Genomic DNA, 20,305 nt, shown 5'->3' on the forward strand with positions numbered 1-20,305 from the left:
CTTCACGCAAAACATTTTGACATTGAAATAACTTCACATTAACGAAACACACGTTTATCTCTCACACACAGTAAATGTACACTGAAACGCAAAAAAATATTACAATTGTGTACATGAACCCGCGATGGTGGATCACTGGATACCAATCTGACATCATTATCACATGTCTAAACGGATTATTTGTTTAACGACTTGAGACCTCCGAGGAGGTGTATTATAGAAACTACGTGCGACGCGTTACTGCGGTTTGTTGTTGAGTGACTGCTCAATGGCTGGACGATGATTCATCTAAAATATATTATGAATCATGTGGACTGTCCTTATTAAACTGTAGATATTATAATGGTAGTGTAGCATAAGGATAGGCCAATGAAAAGAGTCGTTTAATTCCAGAAATTGTGAGCACTGGGAGTTAATGACCAATTGTTTATGACCACAGCGTCCGCTTCATTGATATAGATTGTTATGGACTGCTGTTTCGAACAATGCGAGAATTCTACTATTTACAATGTTTGAGAATTTTCCTATTAACAGCTATTTTTTTCCTTTTAATATTATCCAAAAGGAAATAATTGCATTAAAAAAGGAATATCGTTTGCTTGTAAGGAGACACAAGTAATTTCTTTATCTATCGTACTTAAGATCCAAATACGTCGATATTTCAATCGACTGATTGTAACAGGCATAAGCAATTAACAATCTTCAACACATATGGAATCTAGACAAAGATGCATGCACTTATAAGTGTAGGAATCAATATTATGAGATCATACAAATGGAATTAATGACAAAATCACTCGTGGGAACCTTTGTTTATAACTTAGCTTGTAAAAACCTGGATAATAGAAACATTTTGCAATGTTAATAGTGTGCATTTATAAGGTCTAATTGGCTATTCTCTGGTTCAGGAATCATCATTGTTAGTCATCAAATAGCTTGTGTTTAACTCATTGACTCTAGGGCGATGTTTTGTATCTGATTGCTTAATGCATCGGGTGATGCACGCGAACCTTTGCCAGGAGACTGCTAGTCTGGCGAACACTAGACTTGTTGGCTCTAAGGGCTTTATACGTTAATTGTAACATTAGTGGCAATAAACTATAACGAACACTGCACTAGAGCTTCAGAATTTGTACCATCAGCATCATGCCTGGTAACTTCATGTTTTTGCTACCTGATTATAAGTAAAAGTTCTAAATTTTCCTTTAAATTCGTCATCGTCTATTTGTTGCCGATAATGCCTATAAGACAAGTTCAAGTAGACCAGCAGTAAATCGCCAGACCAGATCAGCCCTGATGATTAACAAGACTTACCCTTTTTCGAGCTGAATTATCTGACCAAAAAGTCGTCGTCTTTTTTGGCAATATTAAGTCAAACCAGGCCAAGTATTCTTGCTTAAAACTACCACTGGCAGCTTAAGTTTCTCCAATTTGTCTAAATTGTGTTCTTCTTAGTAACTCTATATTTATTCTTACTGCCAAAATTCAAAATAGTCTCAAACTAGACCAAAGAAGTCATGAAGAGAGAATCTGTTCTCTATTTAGCCAGCCTCCATCTTTATCAACACTTGACCAGAACTTCAACATCACGTCATCATGCTTACCTCCGGCAGTTTTGGCATTTTGTCCGACTCGTTCGTGTGCATGTCGTAGTGATGCGCCGAGCCGCGCCGAACGCTGAACCACCTGGCCAGCCGCCCTCGTCGTCGGGCGGCTGGGCGGGCGGCGTCGGCGTCGCGCATAGCATAACTTCAACATCACGTCATCATGCTTATCTCCGGCAGTTTTGGCATCTTGTCCGACTCGTGCGTGTGCATGTCGTAGTGATGCGCCGAGCCGCGCCGCACGCTGAACCACCGGGCCAGCCGCCCCCCGCCCTCGTCGTCGGGCGGCTGGGCGGGCGGCGTTGGCGTCGTCGCATAGCAAACTTCAACATCACGTCATCATGCTTACCTCCGGCAGTTTTGGCATCTTGTCCGACTCGTGCGTGTGCATGTCGTAGTGATGCGCCGAGCCGCGCCGCACGCTGAACCACCGGGCCAGCCGCCCCCCGCCCTCGTCGTCGGGCGGCTGGGCGGGCGGCGTCGGCGTCGTTCCGCCGCTGCGCCAGCGCTCGCATAACTCACGGGCGCGACTGAGCGTGTTGCGCAACTGGCCAGTGCTCCTGGAAACAAAGGTTTATTACAGATCCGAATTTTACTGTTTAAAGTCTTTAAAGTATCTGCTATCACTGACTTGTATTATTACACACCAGAGCAGCCAGCTGTCATAATATTTTGTGCCTATTTGAGTTACGCCATTTTGGCGCTGTAGGTTAAGTCCATGCCATGGAACTAAAATTAGTGATGTTCTTTCTCGCTTACTCCTATAGTTACTCTATAAAATGTACGTCAAAATGAGTTCTTAGGACAATCGTAGTAACGCTTCAAATTGGCACACAAAATTAGCTGTCAATTGTATGTGTTGTTGTGTTTAATACAGATCAGTGATCTGCTGTAGATCGTAGTTGTCCAGAAAGAAAATTACAGACATTCAAGTTGTGGGTTTAAAGCAAAATGGGGATCATCGGCGGAGGAAGGTTTTCCAGTAGCGACTATGAACTGGAAGTGTGATCTACGAATAAAATTTAAATAAGAAAAGCCGAAGATTTTTGCAGAATATCGATCTCTAGTACTATACTATCCTCTGGGAGTCTTATTTATGTCCTCGACAAAATCGACGATAGAGGAGTCGAAAACCATACAAGAGTGGAAAAGAAAATACTAAACGAAATTAAAGTATCTACTAGTGATGCTTCTTTACATCAATTTGCCCTTTAACTTGATCCAATCGATTACGTAATGGAGATAGGTTAGTTTGTATCAGTTTGTATTAATTGCCCATGATATCGGTAGGATGTCGGCAATTAAGCTAAACGCGGAAGAAGCTCAATTAAACGATAGAAAACAACGTAATAATCGGTGAAACTTAAAACTGGGGCTGTTAGATAACTATTCATTTAATAGTTTTATTATTTAACCGTGTCGATGAATTTGGACAATCAATGAAATGGAAACATATTTATTACAGTTATTCGATTAGATTTGTTTTATGGCCGTAATTACAAAATCAAATCGACCACAATCGAGCGTTGGATCAATATTAATAAAACAACAATGGAGCAATTAGATTGACAAAACGCTAAACAATATGAAGGTTGATACTGAGATGTGATTGCTGCAATGATGTTAATAAGTACACGCATGTTCTTACAGTCTCGGCATGTTGGATCTCATCTGGTATTGCGATAAATTGTAAAATATTATATGAGTGGTTGCCTCACGGCGTGAAACAATCAGCGTAATGCAATTTTATAGTCGGGTATCGGTTACGGTGCTCGGGGGATTTGCCAGTTTTTCTAGCCGTATCTTTCGCTGCTTCGTTGGAACAATCGCCTATTAATTCCAAGGCCAGTTTTTCATGGCTTATAAATAATGCAGTGCGCAGTTTACTGTCATCATCGTTCGGTAGCTCTATTTAAGACTACTTTGAGTGTTTTTATCTTCGAGAAGTTATATCGATGAAGTTTTTCAGCATATTTTATAATACATTCCATTGACAATAATATAAAACAACATGTGAATCACATTTCTATTTCTTTTTATGTGGTGTACAATAAAGAGTATTTATTATTATTATTATTATTAAAGATACATATAAAGTAAGGATCAATGCCTTGATATGCTAATGTTTTAACTATTCTGAAACAACGCTCAAACCCCGATTCGTATCTAATTGGCTGTTATTATCTGTTTGCACTTTAACACCAATACTAATGGAGTCTGTTGGTCTAGTTATTACGTAGGTAAACTAATATTTGCCTTCAGAGCTACCACTACTTATCTCTTAATCCCTGCACAGAGTCATGAACGTACGTAAAAGAAGCTACCTTTTGGATGGGATTTAGGTCCCATCTATCTCTATACCAATTGAAAATGTAATATCAGACATACGGAGATACCTACGTGTACTTTCGTTGCGTTTAACAAATGCTAAAAGAACCTTAATACAATATACAGCTTGCCTTAAAATACAACCGACTTTCGCCGCGAAATAGGCCAAAGAGAGTGTCCAATACACCCATCCATAAATAATTGCCTAATAAGAAATTTCCATATCGTTACTCCCTTGTGCAACGAGATCCACAAAGGACTTTCTGACCAAAAGGCAAATACCTAATTGGCATAATCACCATTCTTGATCGTGGAGCCAAGCTATGGTTACAAAAGTCAAGCTGGCCTGACCCGGGGATCAAATCGGAGACCTTACCATACAATACACTGATTAAAAACAGTAACTCGTGTACCAATCTTGAACAATGTGAACATGGCGTTTGCAATCATATTGTTGTTTTCGTCGTTATTCTATTGTGTTGTGTAATATGAGGCCCTATAAATATCAATCTGCAATAACCATCATTGTTGAGTATTTAGCACCAATTACTTCTGCTAATGCCTAATATGTAGTAACAATTATTTTAAGTATTTTTTATTCGTCAGAGTATTTAGAGGAATCATTATTGAAGCTCGATCTATCGACATGGAAATCATTGGGGAAGGCCTATATTCAGCTGTGGACGTCCTATGGCTGAAATGATGATGATTATTATTGAAGCTGAGATTATCCGATGATTTGGGTTATTGTATGTGCCTTCAAGTGATCACAAACACAATTAAACATATTAATTTACACTTTTAACTGTAATTGTATTTTTAAGCTAGAACTGAAAAATGTACTGAGAAATTCGATTACCGTTTCAGTTACACAATTGTTATTCATTATTAATAAATTAAGTTGTACTAAAATGAAATTGAATTCGATTTCAAATAAATTGAAATATGAAACACAAAAACATTTTCTTGTAAATTACTTGTACTTGTCAATATCAGCAGTGTTTTTCACATTTTATTCGGTACATTTAGCTGAAAGAATGTATCTAAATCACAAAAAGTGGTATATTTATTAATTCCGGAACTCAAAATGTACATTAATTTGTTGCTTAGACAGAAACTAATCACCAGAACGTTCTGGTAGTTTAGATAACTAGTGTCATAGCTTGTCACACGAGAGCGGCTACTGTTAATCACCATTGTGTCCAATTATGCAATTTGCGGTAGTAATTAAACAAAAACAAACAAAACAAAAGAATGCGATTGTCGTAACAATTGATTTTGCAACGTTACATAAAGTTCTTATACGAATGCAACTACGAGATCGCTTTTGCTTCACTGGGTAAGTAATTAGGAACATCATAAGCAACAGTTCGCTCGCGTGATAATGAATTGCTAGCTTCTGCCCGCGGCTTTTCCTGAGTGAATTTATAGTAGGTATGTTGTGTGAAACTTGATGTAGTTGCAATATATTAGATTTGTAACAAAAACGTAGTCTGATATGCTGTCGACTGTAGCTTTGAAAAAGTTAAAGAATATTTTTAGATAAGTGCAGTGCAGGTGTCCTAGAGTCCCACATACATAATAATTACAATAAAACTTCATTTCGTTGCAGCCAAATGACGTCCATTGCCGGACAAACGCCTCCCCCAAGTCAAACAATCTTACAAAATATTATGAAGATGATATGAAACAAAAAACTTCCGAGAGATTGTGCTATTCTCAACTCATGATACGGTACCAGATGTAACTTTTCGGTGCATTAGTTCGAAAACTCGTCCATAAATATGACTGTACCAAAACAGGCAAGACATTACGTGAACGTAACTTTATAGCACTGCTTCTAAAATAAGGTAGCTGTGAATATTACATTACAGTTCGAAGCGTTTGATATACCGCCGGGCGTGAATAGTTACCGAATCGAGCAATCGAAGGTCGTATTTCGAAGCTTTGTTCTGAACCATGTTCTTTAGCATACCCAAACGGCTAGAACAAATGTAGCCAATTGGAGCCAATACAAACAGAAACTGATCAATCAAGGACGTTATCTAGTTTATTGTAGTTGCCTTTAAATGAGAAAATGGGCTGAGAAATATTGATGTAGATAAGAAATCTACTGAGTCTACTTGAACATGTTGGACACTAGTATTTTGTGCTATGGATGACATCATTCGACCAAAGCAATATGAATCAAATATAACAAATTGTAAGACTATAATGTGACGTAGTAGTAAGACAATATATAAAACAATGTATCTAATATTTGAGAGATCAGTAATAAATCATATTCAATACGAGTAACATCTTTAATTAGCCTCGTCCCGTCCTTACATGGCGACCCAGCCATTTTAAGGTTCGGTGTCGGGTTCGGACTTTTTAGTACGCGCGTGATTAAGTGCAAAAATGACGGACGAACATTTTATCGCCGATAGTGGTAATTACAAGTTGCATCCTAAAAACTTTTTAAAACTTTAAAATGGGTTCTTCGTCGTCAAAAGAAGAGGTGGTTATCGCGCAAAACGCGGCAGGCGGCAGTAATAGCGCCGATATCCAACAGCTACACCAAAATGTTTCGTTGACAAACATCATATTGGGCACCATATTGGTTATGCTGATCATCGGGGCTATCGGCGGTCTATACAAATTATACAAAAAGTGCCACCGAGGGTGGATTCAACAAGAGATAGCAAGAAGTGCCTTCAGGCGGTCTAACAACAGGCGCGAAGCACGCGCTCCTAAGGACATCGTCGACGTGTAGAAGCAACAGCAGTGCAGCCAAGCAGAGGAGACCTAGGAGTGGCCCGTAACCGGAACTTATTTCGTGAATAGTGAGTGAGTTCAAGTAAAATTAAAGTGAAATAATAAGTGCTAACTTCGTGAATATTAAAATATGGACAGACAGGTTTAATTAATACGTAAACTAATTAATATTATGTCATTAGATATTTTAGGGATACATAAAGAAATTAAGAGTATAAAGACAAATTTATCCAAGTTGAGTATAGCTAGAAGAACGAAAGAATTGTTAAAACAAAAATATTTAGACACACTTGACTTGTATTCTCAATATGTACTAAGTCGTGAAAAGTTGGATTCTAGTATTAAAGAAGGAAATATAAATAGAAGAAGCTAAATTAATTTTGGATCTTTGTGAGGAGATAGAAACCTACTATAATTACATATTGAAATTTTGTTTCGAGGCTCATCCTGACTTATCACCAGTAACCATGGCTTCATTTGATGTGAAAACTGCAACTTCTCTCATCCCTGTAATGACAGGAGAGGAGGAGGTAACTAAAAATTTGATAGACACAATCGATTTTTATGGTCAAACTTTAAGTACAGAACACGAACAATTTTTTATTAATTTTGTTTTGAAAACACGTTTAACAGAGAGCGCAAAATTGCGTTTAAAAAATAAATATGAGTCTATTAAGGCATTAATTACGGATATGAGAATTAATCTTCTTACTAAACAATCTGCGACGGCTTTACAATTAGAGTTGATGAAGGCGAAACAAGGGTCACAAAACATCGATGATTTTGGTAAGAAAATTGAAGATTTATTTGTTAAATTGACGATTTCTCAAGCAGACGGTTACGATAGAGCGTATTCCGTGCTTAAACCTTTAAATGAAAAACTTGCTATACAATGTTTCACTGAAGGTTTGAGAAATAGTCGATTGAGCACCATTTTAGCGGCCCGGAATTATAGCGAATTGAAAGACGTAATAAGAGCGGCAAAGGACGAGTCATCTATGCAAGGTGAAAATAATTTCAATTCAGGTGAAATATTTTCAAGCCAGCATAAACAGCGGGGAAACAATAGAGGTCAGTATTACAGAGGTCAAGGACGAAATTTCAGAAATAACCAACAATCTCGCGGGTTTTCGCGTGGTTTTTCTCGCGGTTTTTCTCGTGGAGAATCGCGCGGCCGCGTATGGAATTCACAAGGACGAGGACGTGGACGGAGTTTTGGACATACAAATCGAGGATATTACAATAACAGGTATAAAAATAATATACATATTATGAACCAGGAACAGGACCAGCAGGAGAGACAGGAAGTTAGAACCGAAAATGTCGAGAATTCCACACATAGCTTGAATTTTTTTCGAGTCTAATTATATATTTGCTTGTGATTATAACAATTCGGTAGAACTTTCGATAAACAGCTCCAAATATAGATGGTTGGTGGATACCGGCGCCACACTGTCGGCTGTGAAATATGAAACGGTACATCAACTTAATATTCCGATACATAATGAGCGCATAAACATAAAAGGTATTGGCGGCGCATTATACACAGAAGGCTATGTTTACATTCCATTTACTATTTGTGGCAAAGAAATAAATCATAAGTTTTATGTACTTAGGAATCTTCCATGCAAACAAGACGGAATATTAGGTCAGGATTTTTTAGTCAAATATAATTGCGTCATAAATTATGAATCTAATCAATTAACTATAAACTAGTGATGGGCCGACTATGGTCTTTGCCGACTAACCGACTAGCCGACTAATCGGTTTTCAAATTGCCGATTAGTCGGCCGACTAATCGGCAATGCCGATCATTCTAATACCTACTTGTCCGAAGAATAAATTATCTAGATTTTCTCAAAGAATTATGAATATCTAGATTTCTAAAGAGATACATATTTATCTTTTTGAGAAATGAGATTTTTTTAATATGAGAAAAAATAAAAAGCAACATTACAATCTACACCTAACAGTAACTGTTAGGTGATTGTTATGTTGCTTTTTACCTAAGGTAGATGTCATAATTTTCGACGGCGGAGGGGTCAGAGGAGGTGAATATGATCGCCTCCTGCTGGGCTAGGATGCGCGCCGTGATATTATTCTTACTAATCGACGTCAAAATGTATGGACAAAATTACGCTTATCGCGGCACGCATCCTAGGCCCACTGAACCACTGATTCCTCTCCACCCTCCATGAGCTGGGGCGTGGGGGTACCTTCCCCCGGCTGCATAGCACGCACTACCACCACCGTCGGATAGGCAGGGCCCGCCATACAGGTGGGCAATTGCCGGGACGGACTGTCATAGTTGATGGCTTTGTCCGGATTCCCATAGTTCTTCACACTAAGGCGATCGCGATCTCAGGGTTATTTATGTGGGTATTCCTCATCCTTCCGAAGAGAGGAACCCCACATAATCTACCACTTCCCCGCAGGATACGTATGCAATTCCATGCATTTTTTCCCCGAAAAAAAGTGTCATAATTTTGGACAAATTACATAAACTTTACACATTTTTGATGATTTCCTGGTAATTTTAACTAATGTTAACTTTGTATGAATTTAGACTGATTGGCAAAATTTTAAATCAGGTGAAACCACTTTTTACTGATTTTTTGCAGTCAAAAGTGGTTTAGATAAGCGCCCTTGGTCTACCTCATAATCATCTTGGTGATTATGAGTTTATTTTATTCACATATTTAATTTTGTAATGCGCCGATTATAATCGGCATATTTTGCCGAATAGTCGTCACTAGTCGGCCGACTACAAATGATGCCGAATAGTCGGCTTTCCCGACTAGTCGGCGACTAGTCGGCCCATCTCTACTATAAACCATTTAGGACTTCAATTTAACCTATCCTTAAACATGGGAAAATTTGGATTCAATAATTATGTTAAAATACCTCCGAGATGTGAAAAGATATTTGAAATTAATTTTGGTATGAATGAGGATTGCGTGATTTTACCGAAAGAACTATGCGAGGGAGTATTTATAGCTGGAAGTGTCTGTCAACCCAAAAATGGTAAAGTTTTAATTCAACTTTTAAATACACGCGATACAGAAGTTGGACTCAGTTATTTTAAACCCGATTTCGAAAAATTATCAGAGTATCAAATTTGTAGTTTTGATAAACAAGAATGCGATGGCGAAAGAGTACGTAAATTATTACCACTTTTGAAACTAAATCATTTAATGAAGAGGAACACATTTCTATTCAAAATATGCAGACGTATTCTTTGTACCAGGAGACAGATTGGGCACATGTAACCTTTATGAACAAAATATTCAGTTAAAACCAAATTCAGAACCAGTTTATATTAAACAATACAGATTACCTTTTTCACAACGAGACGAGATGGAAACACAAGTTAAAAATATGCTATCTAACGATATAATTGAACCAGCAAAAAGTGAGTGGTCTAGTCCAGTGTTATTGGTTCCAAAGAAATCGGAAAATAATATCAAAAAATGGCGGTTAGTAATTGATTTTAGAAAATTAAATGATCGTATCATGGACGATAAGTTCCCGCTTCCAAATATAACAGACATACTAGACTCTCTTTCTGGCTCTATGTATTTTACTCAATTAGATTTGACCCAAGCATATTTTCAGACAAAATTAAATTCAGACAGTAGAAAGTATACAGCATTCACTACACCATCGGGTCAATATCAGATGACACGTATGCCCATGGGTTTGAAAACGAGTCCAAGTTCTTTCTCTAGAATGATGACTGTAGCGATGTCAGGATTAAATTATGAAAAATGTTTTGTTTATTTAGATAATTTGATATGTTTTGGTAGAAGTTTACAAATTCACAACAAAAACTTAATATCTATTTTAGAAAGATTGCGGAACGTAAATCTAAAATTAAATCCAGATAAATGTGACTTCCTTAGAAAAGAAATTCTGTATTTAGGACACGTCGTATCGGCTAATGGCATTCAACCTGATCCAGAAAAAATAAAAACTTTACAAGAATACCCTACGCCAAGTAATTCAGACGAAGTTAAACGTTTTGTAGCGTTTTCCAATTATTACCGAAAATTTATTCCAAATTTCGCTAAAATTTGTATTCCATTAAATAGTTTATGCCGAAAAAATGTTAATTTTGAGTGGAGCGATGAATGTCAACAATCTTTTTTAATTCTGAAAAATGCACTTACAAACCCACCAGTTTTACAGTATCCTAATTTCGATAAAGAAAACACATTTATTTTGCAAACGGACGCATCAGGGTACGCGATAGGATCGGTGTTATGTAACAGCGACCGGAGACCAGTTGCCTACGCAAGCCGCAGTCTAAATAAGGCAGAGCGTAGATACCCCACTATTGAAAAAGAATTATTGGCCATTGTGTGGTCCGTAAAATATTTTAGGCCATATCTTTACGGAAGGAAATTCATAATAGAGACAGATCATCGACCTTTAGTTTATTTATACAATTTGACAGACCCTTCCAGTAGATTGTTAAAATTTCGCTTATTATTAGACGAGTATGATTTTACAGTGATATATGTGAAAGGACGCGACAATGTAGCTGCAGATGCATTGTCACGTATAGAATTGAAAAGTGACGAATTAAAGGCTATGAACGAACACATTATATCAGTACTGACAAGGGCGCAAAGACAAAAACTTGATAGTACAACAACTTTGAGTAATACTCCGGTACCTAACATTACACAAGACCTTTGGCCTGATCACCCAAGAGTCGTGGAAATGCTTAAGTTACCGAAGGAATACACAGAGTTAATTTTTGCGAATGAAGAAGAATGGAAAAATATTAGTAAAAATGTGACACACCAGAGTGGAGATTTTGCTTATTCATCGTATGAGCGTATATTATATGTGAAACTGTTTACCCAATCGCAGCGTACACGAGCTGTCTCTGTGAGGGAAATGGAATCATTTTGTACGTCTCTGAATATCGACACCTTACATGTAATAATTAACGACAGAAATTGTCTAATAATAAAAGAGCTAGCAAAGTTAATAAATGAATTGCCTAAGTGGTCCGGACCCCGCTTATGCGTAATAAAAGGTGTCAAAAGAATAACTGACAATGATACTAAAAAAGTAATTTTAAATGACTATCATATTCTTCCCACAAGCGGACATGCTGGGATAAGACGAATGTCTAATAATATTCGTAAGAAATATTTTTGGACAGGATTAGAAAAGGACATAACTAATTTTGTGAAAAAATGCGACCAGTGTCAACGACATAAGTATTTAAAAACAATTAAAGAACCTATGGTAATCACTAACTGTGGTTCATCGGCGTTTGATCGTGTTTATTTAGATTTAGTAGGCCCGTTAATTAGAGATAATAATTATAGCTACATTTTAACGCTCCAGTGCGACTTGACCAAATACGTCGAGGCGTATCCGATAGCGAACAAGGAGGCGCTCAGCGTAGCAACGGCGTTAGTCAACAACTTTATACTCAGGTATGGAATTCCACGTGAAATCATTACAGACAGGGGCACCGAATTTGTTAATGCAACATTAGAACAGGTTTGTAAAATCTTAAATATTAATCACTTACAATCTACCGCTTTTCATCACCAAACTTTAGGTTCATTAGAAAACAGTCATAAACATTTAACTTTTTATTTAAGAATGCAAATAAATAACACTATAAATCAGGAGTGGAGCTCATGGTTACCATTTTGGTGTTTTTCATATAATACTACTGTTCATTCCGAAACAAAATTTACACCTTACGAATTGGTATTTGGCAAATTATGTAACATACCTACAAACCTAACGAATACTTTAGATCCTATTTACAATTTCAATAGTTATCCAATAGAACTTAAGTACCGAATTCAAAGGTCGCAGCTGGAAGCTAAAAATAATCTATGTACTAGTAAAATATTAAGAAAAAATAAATATGATAATTATATTAATCCTATTGTTTACAAAAGTGGCGATCTACTATTAGTAAAAAATGAAAATTGTAATAAACTAGACCCATTGTATTTAGGTCCATTTACTGTAGTAAAGGATGTATCGCCTAATGTAATTATTTTAGTTAATGGTAAAGAGAAAATTATACATAAGAATAGAACACGACTTTATACAGTATGACTATGTAATGGTAGTTAATTACTATTGACTGTCTAATACTAGGTTACTCTTCAAGGCTGCGCAGCTGTCTATTGTTATTTTTAAAGTAAAATGTGTATTAAATTTTATTTTAATGAATTTTATATGACGTATTATATATAAAAAAAAATGTGTCTATAACTCAACATTTTTTTTCCTTTTGGAAGGGCATGTGACGTAGTAGTAAGACAATATATAAAACAATGTATCTAATATTTGAGAGATCAGTAATAAATCATATTCAATACGAGTAACATCTTTAATTAGCCTCGTCCCGTCCTTACAATAAGATTGATATGAAATTGTAGTGTATAAACTATGTCATGACCTATAAGCGCCGAACTATAAAGTCTGCAAGTAACTAGGGTTGTTCACGCGATTGTATGCGAGTATGGGTAAAAATTAAAAAACAGTCTTGCAATGTTTTAGCAATGATATCGCCATTGACTTCATTTCCAAAAAAAATGACAACAGAAGAGAGTAGATTGTGGACACCATTGCACCAAATCAACAATCTTTGTCTGACTTGAACCCTCAGTTTCAAACTGTTATTTGCGTGATCCTTCCTCTGAACAAGTAATTTAATAATTTATCGAATTGATAAGCATACAATATACAAATAAAATCGTCGACTGAAACCAAATTTACTGAAAAGGCAAACACTCAAGAGGCGACAAGACGCCTCCCACGTCAAAGTCCTGCAAAGCTAAAGGCGACAATAAGAACAACATAAACATACTCGATAACAACATCGTTATTTTTGCAGTCGGATAAATATACGAAAAATAAATGGAGGTCCCGTAAGATCACCATCCCGTTGCACGGATAATGGAGACTATTAGTAAAACAATAAAACACGCGAGTGGTAAAAAGTAATTTCCTACATTCGTCCATCATACGTTGTAAAGCTAACAGGCATTTAACCCCAATTAGATAAATAAAAACTGTACTCAATGACAAAACAATCGTTGTTAATGAATCCCGTTTCAGATTGGGTATCTAGCTGTTCTATTACAAGACTGGTTTGTTGTACTATTTTTGTACGCAGAAAAATAATTGGGTCCGTTACAAGAAAGAAATAATAACATTATGTACAAGTAGTAATTAGTACGATAATGATACACGGCATTTGCTCATTAGTGACTCACGTTAATCCTAACTCGAGATCAATTTCTAAAATAAGATCATCTCCTAACTAGAGATTAACTCCTACTAATGAACTAGTATGTTCGTCTCTTGTTCCTACTTCTTTATAGCTAGGATCAACATTTAACACTAACGTAAGATCAGAGAGAATTCGTCAAATTAGTACCGATTGTAAAACTCATCGAAAGGAAATGCATGTGCAAAACATTAAACAAATACATATTATACAAATACAAGGCTAACATGAGCGAAAGTGTAAAAATACTTTTCAATTTGTTGAAGTGGAAGCGAAGGCGTTATCATCATTCATTTTACCTGAGTTGTTTTGACAACACTCCTCTTGAACATTTTCAACATTTTATTGAGACGCGTGGGAATTCAACTTTTCCCAGAAAAAGAATCCAGAATTGTTTGCCAGACTGTTTTCGACGAACGGTTTGAAATATGGATAATCCTACCACTAGCTGATAAAGTGGCCGTTTTCAAAAGAAGTTACGGCCTGTTTAAAGTATTATAAAAATGCCAGTTCACAACAATGGAATAAACATAGGGATATCTATGCAGTGCGATATAAATTTGAAGTTTTACTGGCCGTGTGTAGGCAAGTGTGTCAGTTTAAACCCACAAAATGTTCGTTTTAGTGGCAATGGGTGCCTTGCATATGACTTGTGCGAGGTAAATCCTGACAATAGGGGCTTTAATTAATATTTGAATGCAGCAGAGCCTGACCGAGGAGTTTATGCCGTGGCACACATGCAAATCACCGCTTTAGTTGAACCTTGACATTATTTTTTATCTGCACTTCGTACTCGAGTGTCGTTACTGCGCCTATTTGGATAATGATTATGTTTTTGAAATGACGTGATTACGGAAGAAAATATGCGATAAGGATTTAAGACTGAGTCAAAATCATGTTACCCAAATAATAATAAATAATAATACACTGCACAAAAATTAATTTGCATAAATTATGTAACTCCAAATCATTTAGGTACTGTACTGGATGGTAACAACATTTGAGTTGAACGTGTTTGCGTTATGTGACACGTGCACGGTGCATGCGCAGGTCTCACCTTAAACTTGCCACATAAATTAGTAACAGAAACCCAAAACAGTGGAAAGTTGACCGCAAACCGTTTGTTTGCGAGCGCAAAAGGGCGTGAAACGAAACGCAGTCATTTCTACCAGAGTTGGGTTTGTATTAGGTACGTGGGACAAATGCAACTAATCGCATACATTATTCGTGTCAATTTCTATTGATAGTGCTCTTTTCAAAAGCTTACATAGGTACTGAGACTGCCGCTCAAATCAGTGAAATGAAGAAGGAACTGAAAGGTGTACTTATTTATGCTTGAATCGTGCAGATTGTCCAAGGAAAAGTTAGAACATTTTTTACAAGAATGTTTATAGAACTTGCCTGGCCAATAGCGTACATTACACTTGAGTTACTGTCACTTTGACAGATCCCATCATTGCAATCGCTATCGCCTTACGCAATACATGACCGGAGGCAGTGCCCTCTGCCTCCGCGAGTCGGGCACAGGAAATTCGTGTTAATTGTCACGGCGGCCCTGCTAATTGTCCGGCGGACCACACCAGAGCTGCAGAGAGGAAGTCGCATATGCCAACTGTCAACTAAGCTAAGCAGTACGTTCGTGGAATCGTGGACCATGTACGGTGAAAATGATCCGAGTACAGATGATCCAAATGAAAAAGTCGGCAGAATGATTAGAGAAATTAGAAGTCATCCATGTAAATTGCCTTTTAATAAAGGTAATTGGACTATAAGCGGGTAAGAACGAAATAATTATGCTAACATTTCAGGCCTCCGCAACCAATTTGGGTGTAGAAGGGAAGGGAGTTTAGATCATGTTCATTTTGCCTCTGGTAAATTAGAAAAGGTCGTCCGTCTTCTTGCAGTGGAGGCTAAATGACGTGATGATGATGATGATAAATTAACCAAATTGCCCTATACTTGAGAATCCATAATGTGTGAAGGAGAAATAATAGATATTTTGAGTCCCTTCATCTACATAAACAAACCATTCAGCTATTCTATCCATTTGTTGCTTTCGGCTTCGACTGTCGTTTCCATAATTAACTCTGTCGTCTGCACATACGTGTCGACTCCAATTTGGACAAGTTAATTTGGTGAGTTGCTTTTTTAAAAACCCTCCCCTCTATGAGCGAGAATTGGATCTAATTTCGGTACCGCATCAATCATACTTAGCTCTGTCGTACGAACGGCTTCCTCCACAGCGGCTAGTTTAACTAAATTGGTTGTAACTTACTTGCCTAGAGTTACGATATTGCATCAATTTAAACTGCACTTGAGTGCAGTTAAAAGGATGCTTAATAAGAGTTGATGGTGATTGGGTAGAAAGATCGTAGACTAGTGGTTGTTGGGGGTGAAAAATATATCGACTGTCTTCACTCAAACACTTGTTTTAATAAAATACTATTTATTGCCAGCTGCGTTGCGAATTCGTACTAGGTAGTTTTAATGCCACTGTAATGAGAATGAACCATAGTAGTGGACTTTTTGGTAATAAGTATACAAGGTATCACTGTATGAAACAAGAATTTTCTTTTACTAAGACAAGACACTGAACGAGGGCAGAAAAGTCAACAAGAGAAACTTTTTACATAGTCAACGTTGTTAAGCCGATTCAACCTAATACGACTGAAGTAGTTGCCGGCTTCCCCACTTAACCAAAGGGGAAACAATCACTTAGTTGTTGTGCAATTTACGGAGGATAATAAAACAATCGCAGATGCGATGACAATGGTCAGTTTGAAGTCGCAATGCTGTGCAGAAACAACTTGTAAAGTTGCAAGACTTTCGAGAGATAACCATATTCAGAAATTGACTTTACATCTAAATTACTTATTACCTACTTGTTAGACAAGACTATAAATAACAGTCAACTTTTGTATGCTTTGTATTGACAGTTTAGAGAGCTAAAAGAATATCGTTTATCACGATACTTCAACAACTGTAAGGAACATTTCTTATTTTATTCTGGTAGAAGGGGTAACTATTTCGAGCCCTGATTCCTACGACGACATTAGACTGAAGACTGTCAGCAGAACTTTTTAAATTCATACGTCAGTTTTTAGATAAAGCTAGACAAAATTAGGTCTTACTGAATTTGAAATACGATTCATAGAAACTAAAAAGGGGACCATATATTGAGGGAACACGTAGAATGAACATGAAGATGTTAGCTCACCTGGAATCCAGGGTGGAGTTGAGCCTCTGTGAGCGGCGAAGAGGAGTGTTCCTCACGGCACTCACGGGCTCCTCCCAGCTGCCTCCCGCCGATCGGTGCTCATCTGTTGAAATGGTGATAACTACGATAAAACACGGAGAAACTACAGTTAGAAATCAGCGAAACTTGGCTTATGTTGCAGCATCTTAACTTCTTAACCATAAAGGGTGTTTTTGAATGGAGTTTGAACGATAGTACCAATTACACTATTCAAATAAGACGTAAAAAAGTTCAGAATAACATTTAAATATAATATATTGTTTGTTATAGTTAAAGTAAGATGGTGCAACCCAGTCTTAATTTTTTGTATAGTCAACAACACATCAGCAAGACTACTCCGAAACGTTGTTTCGGATCTATCTGTCACCACCGCTCATGCTGGTATCTCGCTTTGCGTGAGATGAATGGCCACATTTGAAACTTCGGATAAAGTTTTTCGGAGTATCCCCACATTTTTTATTGAAAAATAGCACCTATGACAGTGATTAGATGGCAGTTTTTAGCATTGTATGTTGTCGTCTGTACAAAGAATCAATTATGAAAGCAAAGGTGCATAATTATTATTTTTCTAAGATTACTAAGTATTAAAAAAAAAAGGAAGTAAGCATCGAGTATGAAAATCTAAAACCACTATTTGATCATTTACATAAGATAAGACTTTCTTTCTAGACCATTTAGCAGACGCGTTGCTCTTTGTGTGCCTACGACCTACGTATCCAAATATTTAAAAATATGAAACACGTAATTTTGGAAGATATTTTGCTCATTATTTAAGTTTAAACAACTCAGACGCACATCTGAGTAATGCTCGCAGGGTCGGATGACCACGAATTAGCCCAATTAAGAATTCATGAAATAATAATCCGAAGATATATTTCGCGTGAGAGAATCGCATACGCATCGCAAAACACGATGACGCAGTGCATAAATATTTTCGGGTATAAAGGAGTGCATGCGATGCACTCTCTCGAAACCTTTTGAAGTATTATTTTTAGCTGAAGCGCCGGCACAAGTGATCTGGGACCTTGAAGTGACGAAACAGTGTGGGCGGCTCGGCGACCACGTTTTGCGACTTATACCAACCACGTTGTTGTATTGCTACGTTTAATTAAATCGAAATTTGGTGAACACATTGCAGTTTCAAGGTTAATTTAAACATTTGTGTCTTCAGACAGCGCAAATCGAAAGATAACTAGCATTTAAATTTGGAATCAAAAGGTTCATTTCGCAGTTAAGAAGTTTTAGGCATTAGTAAGTTTAAGGAGTATTTTTGAATATTTAAATACTATAACCACAGAATAATAATGTACTTCTTATTGAAGTTCGATTCAGGGACTTTGTACACTAACTTAACATTAAAACAGTAAATAGGCATCTGAAGCATTCCGTTATCAAGCATAACACAAATTCTAACATGGTGTTAAACAATTTGAACAAACAACACATTACGAGGCTGGAAACAATTACCTACTTATTTTATGCTTTTTTATCAATTTGTTTTTAATTTTAGTAATTTTATCGGCTTTCTTGGAACGCTTCATCGTATCACTGTTCCGTTTCAGAGCACGCCACAATTCATCCATCACGCTTCCATTATAATTCCACGGTGTTACGTAACTCTGCGAGACCAAGGTTCTGTTTTCAAAACCACACACCGATGCCACCTCAATGACGTTATGTTCTTGAACATTGACACTATGTACCACGTTAATTATACGATTCCCGAATTACCACGCGAGTGATTAACAAAACAATAATCACGTGTCGACACCACCGTGTTTCGTAACACACTAACTTAGAGTTCTCAATGAAACTGCTAATGGTATTTGTAATAAGATTCCGGCTGATCGTACTCGGCAGAGGCCAGGGGCCAACTGACCAGGGTTGACGACCCTATTCATGGTTCTTTAATGGCATTCAAACTACCATTTGTACAGATGTAAAAACTATTGTTCTGTGTGCGATATTTATATTTGCTAAGATATTAAGAAAATGAAAGTGCTGATTATTGATTATCGGTTTCGTCATTAACGTATCATTTGGCAGCTGTGTCAGTCTTTCAGATCCCCTTATCGCAACTACTGGAATTAAGTTGTTACTTGTAACACATCCTGACCTCCCTTTCACTGCTCTAGATAGCGGCAAAATGAGAATGCATAAATCATTATTAATATGAGAGATAGAATTCCTGGAGACGATAACTTCATTGCTAATGAACGATCACGCAGTCTGCGGTAGTTTCTCAATTGCAGTTAGTAACAACGAGGCTTGTGGATGAAAAGGGGCCGATACCACTTTTAATGTCGCTGATAGCAATAAAGCACGTGTATCTATGGACTTATTACCGTTAAATAATGGAGCCGATAACCTCATTAGATGGAACAGTAACCTAACGTGTATAAGTAAACGTAAATAGCTAAAAGCAGGTCCATAACAAGAGTTGGTTTACGGTCGGTCAGTATCTGTAGATCTAGCTGGCGAGATCTGAGCCGCCGCCGGCCGCGCCCCGTCACTCACACGATCATTGTTTCAACCGCCTAGATACTATGATTCATGCGACTACATTACATGTTTTAGATAAGAATGCAGGCAGTGCAGCAAATAGGGCGTTGCAAGCGAACAATCGCCGCACAGTATTATAAAGCTTGACACAATTCCTGAGACGCCGTGTGCGGGATGTGGGTTTATTCATATAACATTTTCGCACGTTACTCAATTTTATTGACGTCAAAGGTTTAATAGTCACTGCAGTTTTCAGAATTGCCTATAATGTCCTGCGATTTTAATAACAAGCGAGTCGTCATCGTTTGACGAACAATGAGCAATAATCATGGAAACTTTAGGTTCCAATTTTAGTCTATGGGTTATAAATTAAATATATTACAAAAACGACCTAGTTTCTTGCATTGAATTTACAACCTCTTAACAATGATTAGCAGCTGCGGCCAATTGTAGCGTCGAATTTGTACGAGCACCGCCGAGTAGATAAGGGCAATGGGTTGATAGAAATTGTTCAATTACGTTTATTCAGATGGTTAAGAATGTCACTTACAATATTGTTCCGATGGCTCTTGCCACACA

The 20,305-nt window shown here is 37.2% G+C and overlaps 1 protein-coding gene across 1 annotated transcript in view; it reads right to left on the reverse strand.

Annotated features, from left to right (window-relative positions):
* Positions 1-19,001, reverse strand: part of LOC135075431 (uncharacterized) — a 51,057-nt gene extending 32,056 nt beyond the window's left edge. The window contains exons 1-3 of the mRNA XM_063969872.1: positions 18,696-19,001; positions 17,186-17,288; positions 1,954-2,164 (exon numbers count right to left, since the gene is read on the reverse strand). Of these exons, the coding sequence (XP_063825942.1) occupies positions 1,954-2,164; positions 17,186-17,288; positions 18,696-18,807 (426 nt within the window). The 5' untranslated portion in view covers positions 18,808-19,001. The remainder of the gene's footprint in view (positions 1-1,953; positions 2,165-17,185; positions 17,289-18,695) is intronic.
* Between the last annotated feature and the right edge of the window lie 1,304 nt (positions 19,002-20,305).

The sequence above is a fragment of the Ostrinia nubilalis genome, chromosome 10 (assembly GCF_963855985.1).
Source record: "Ostrinia nubilalis chromosome 10, ilOstNubi1.1, whole genome shotgun sequence".
NCBI lineage: Eukaryota > Metazoa > Arthropoda > Insecta > Lepidoptera > Crambidae > Ostrinia > Ostrinia nubilalis.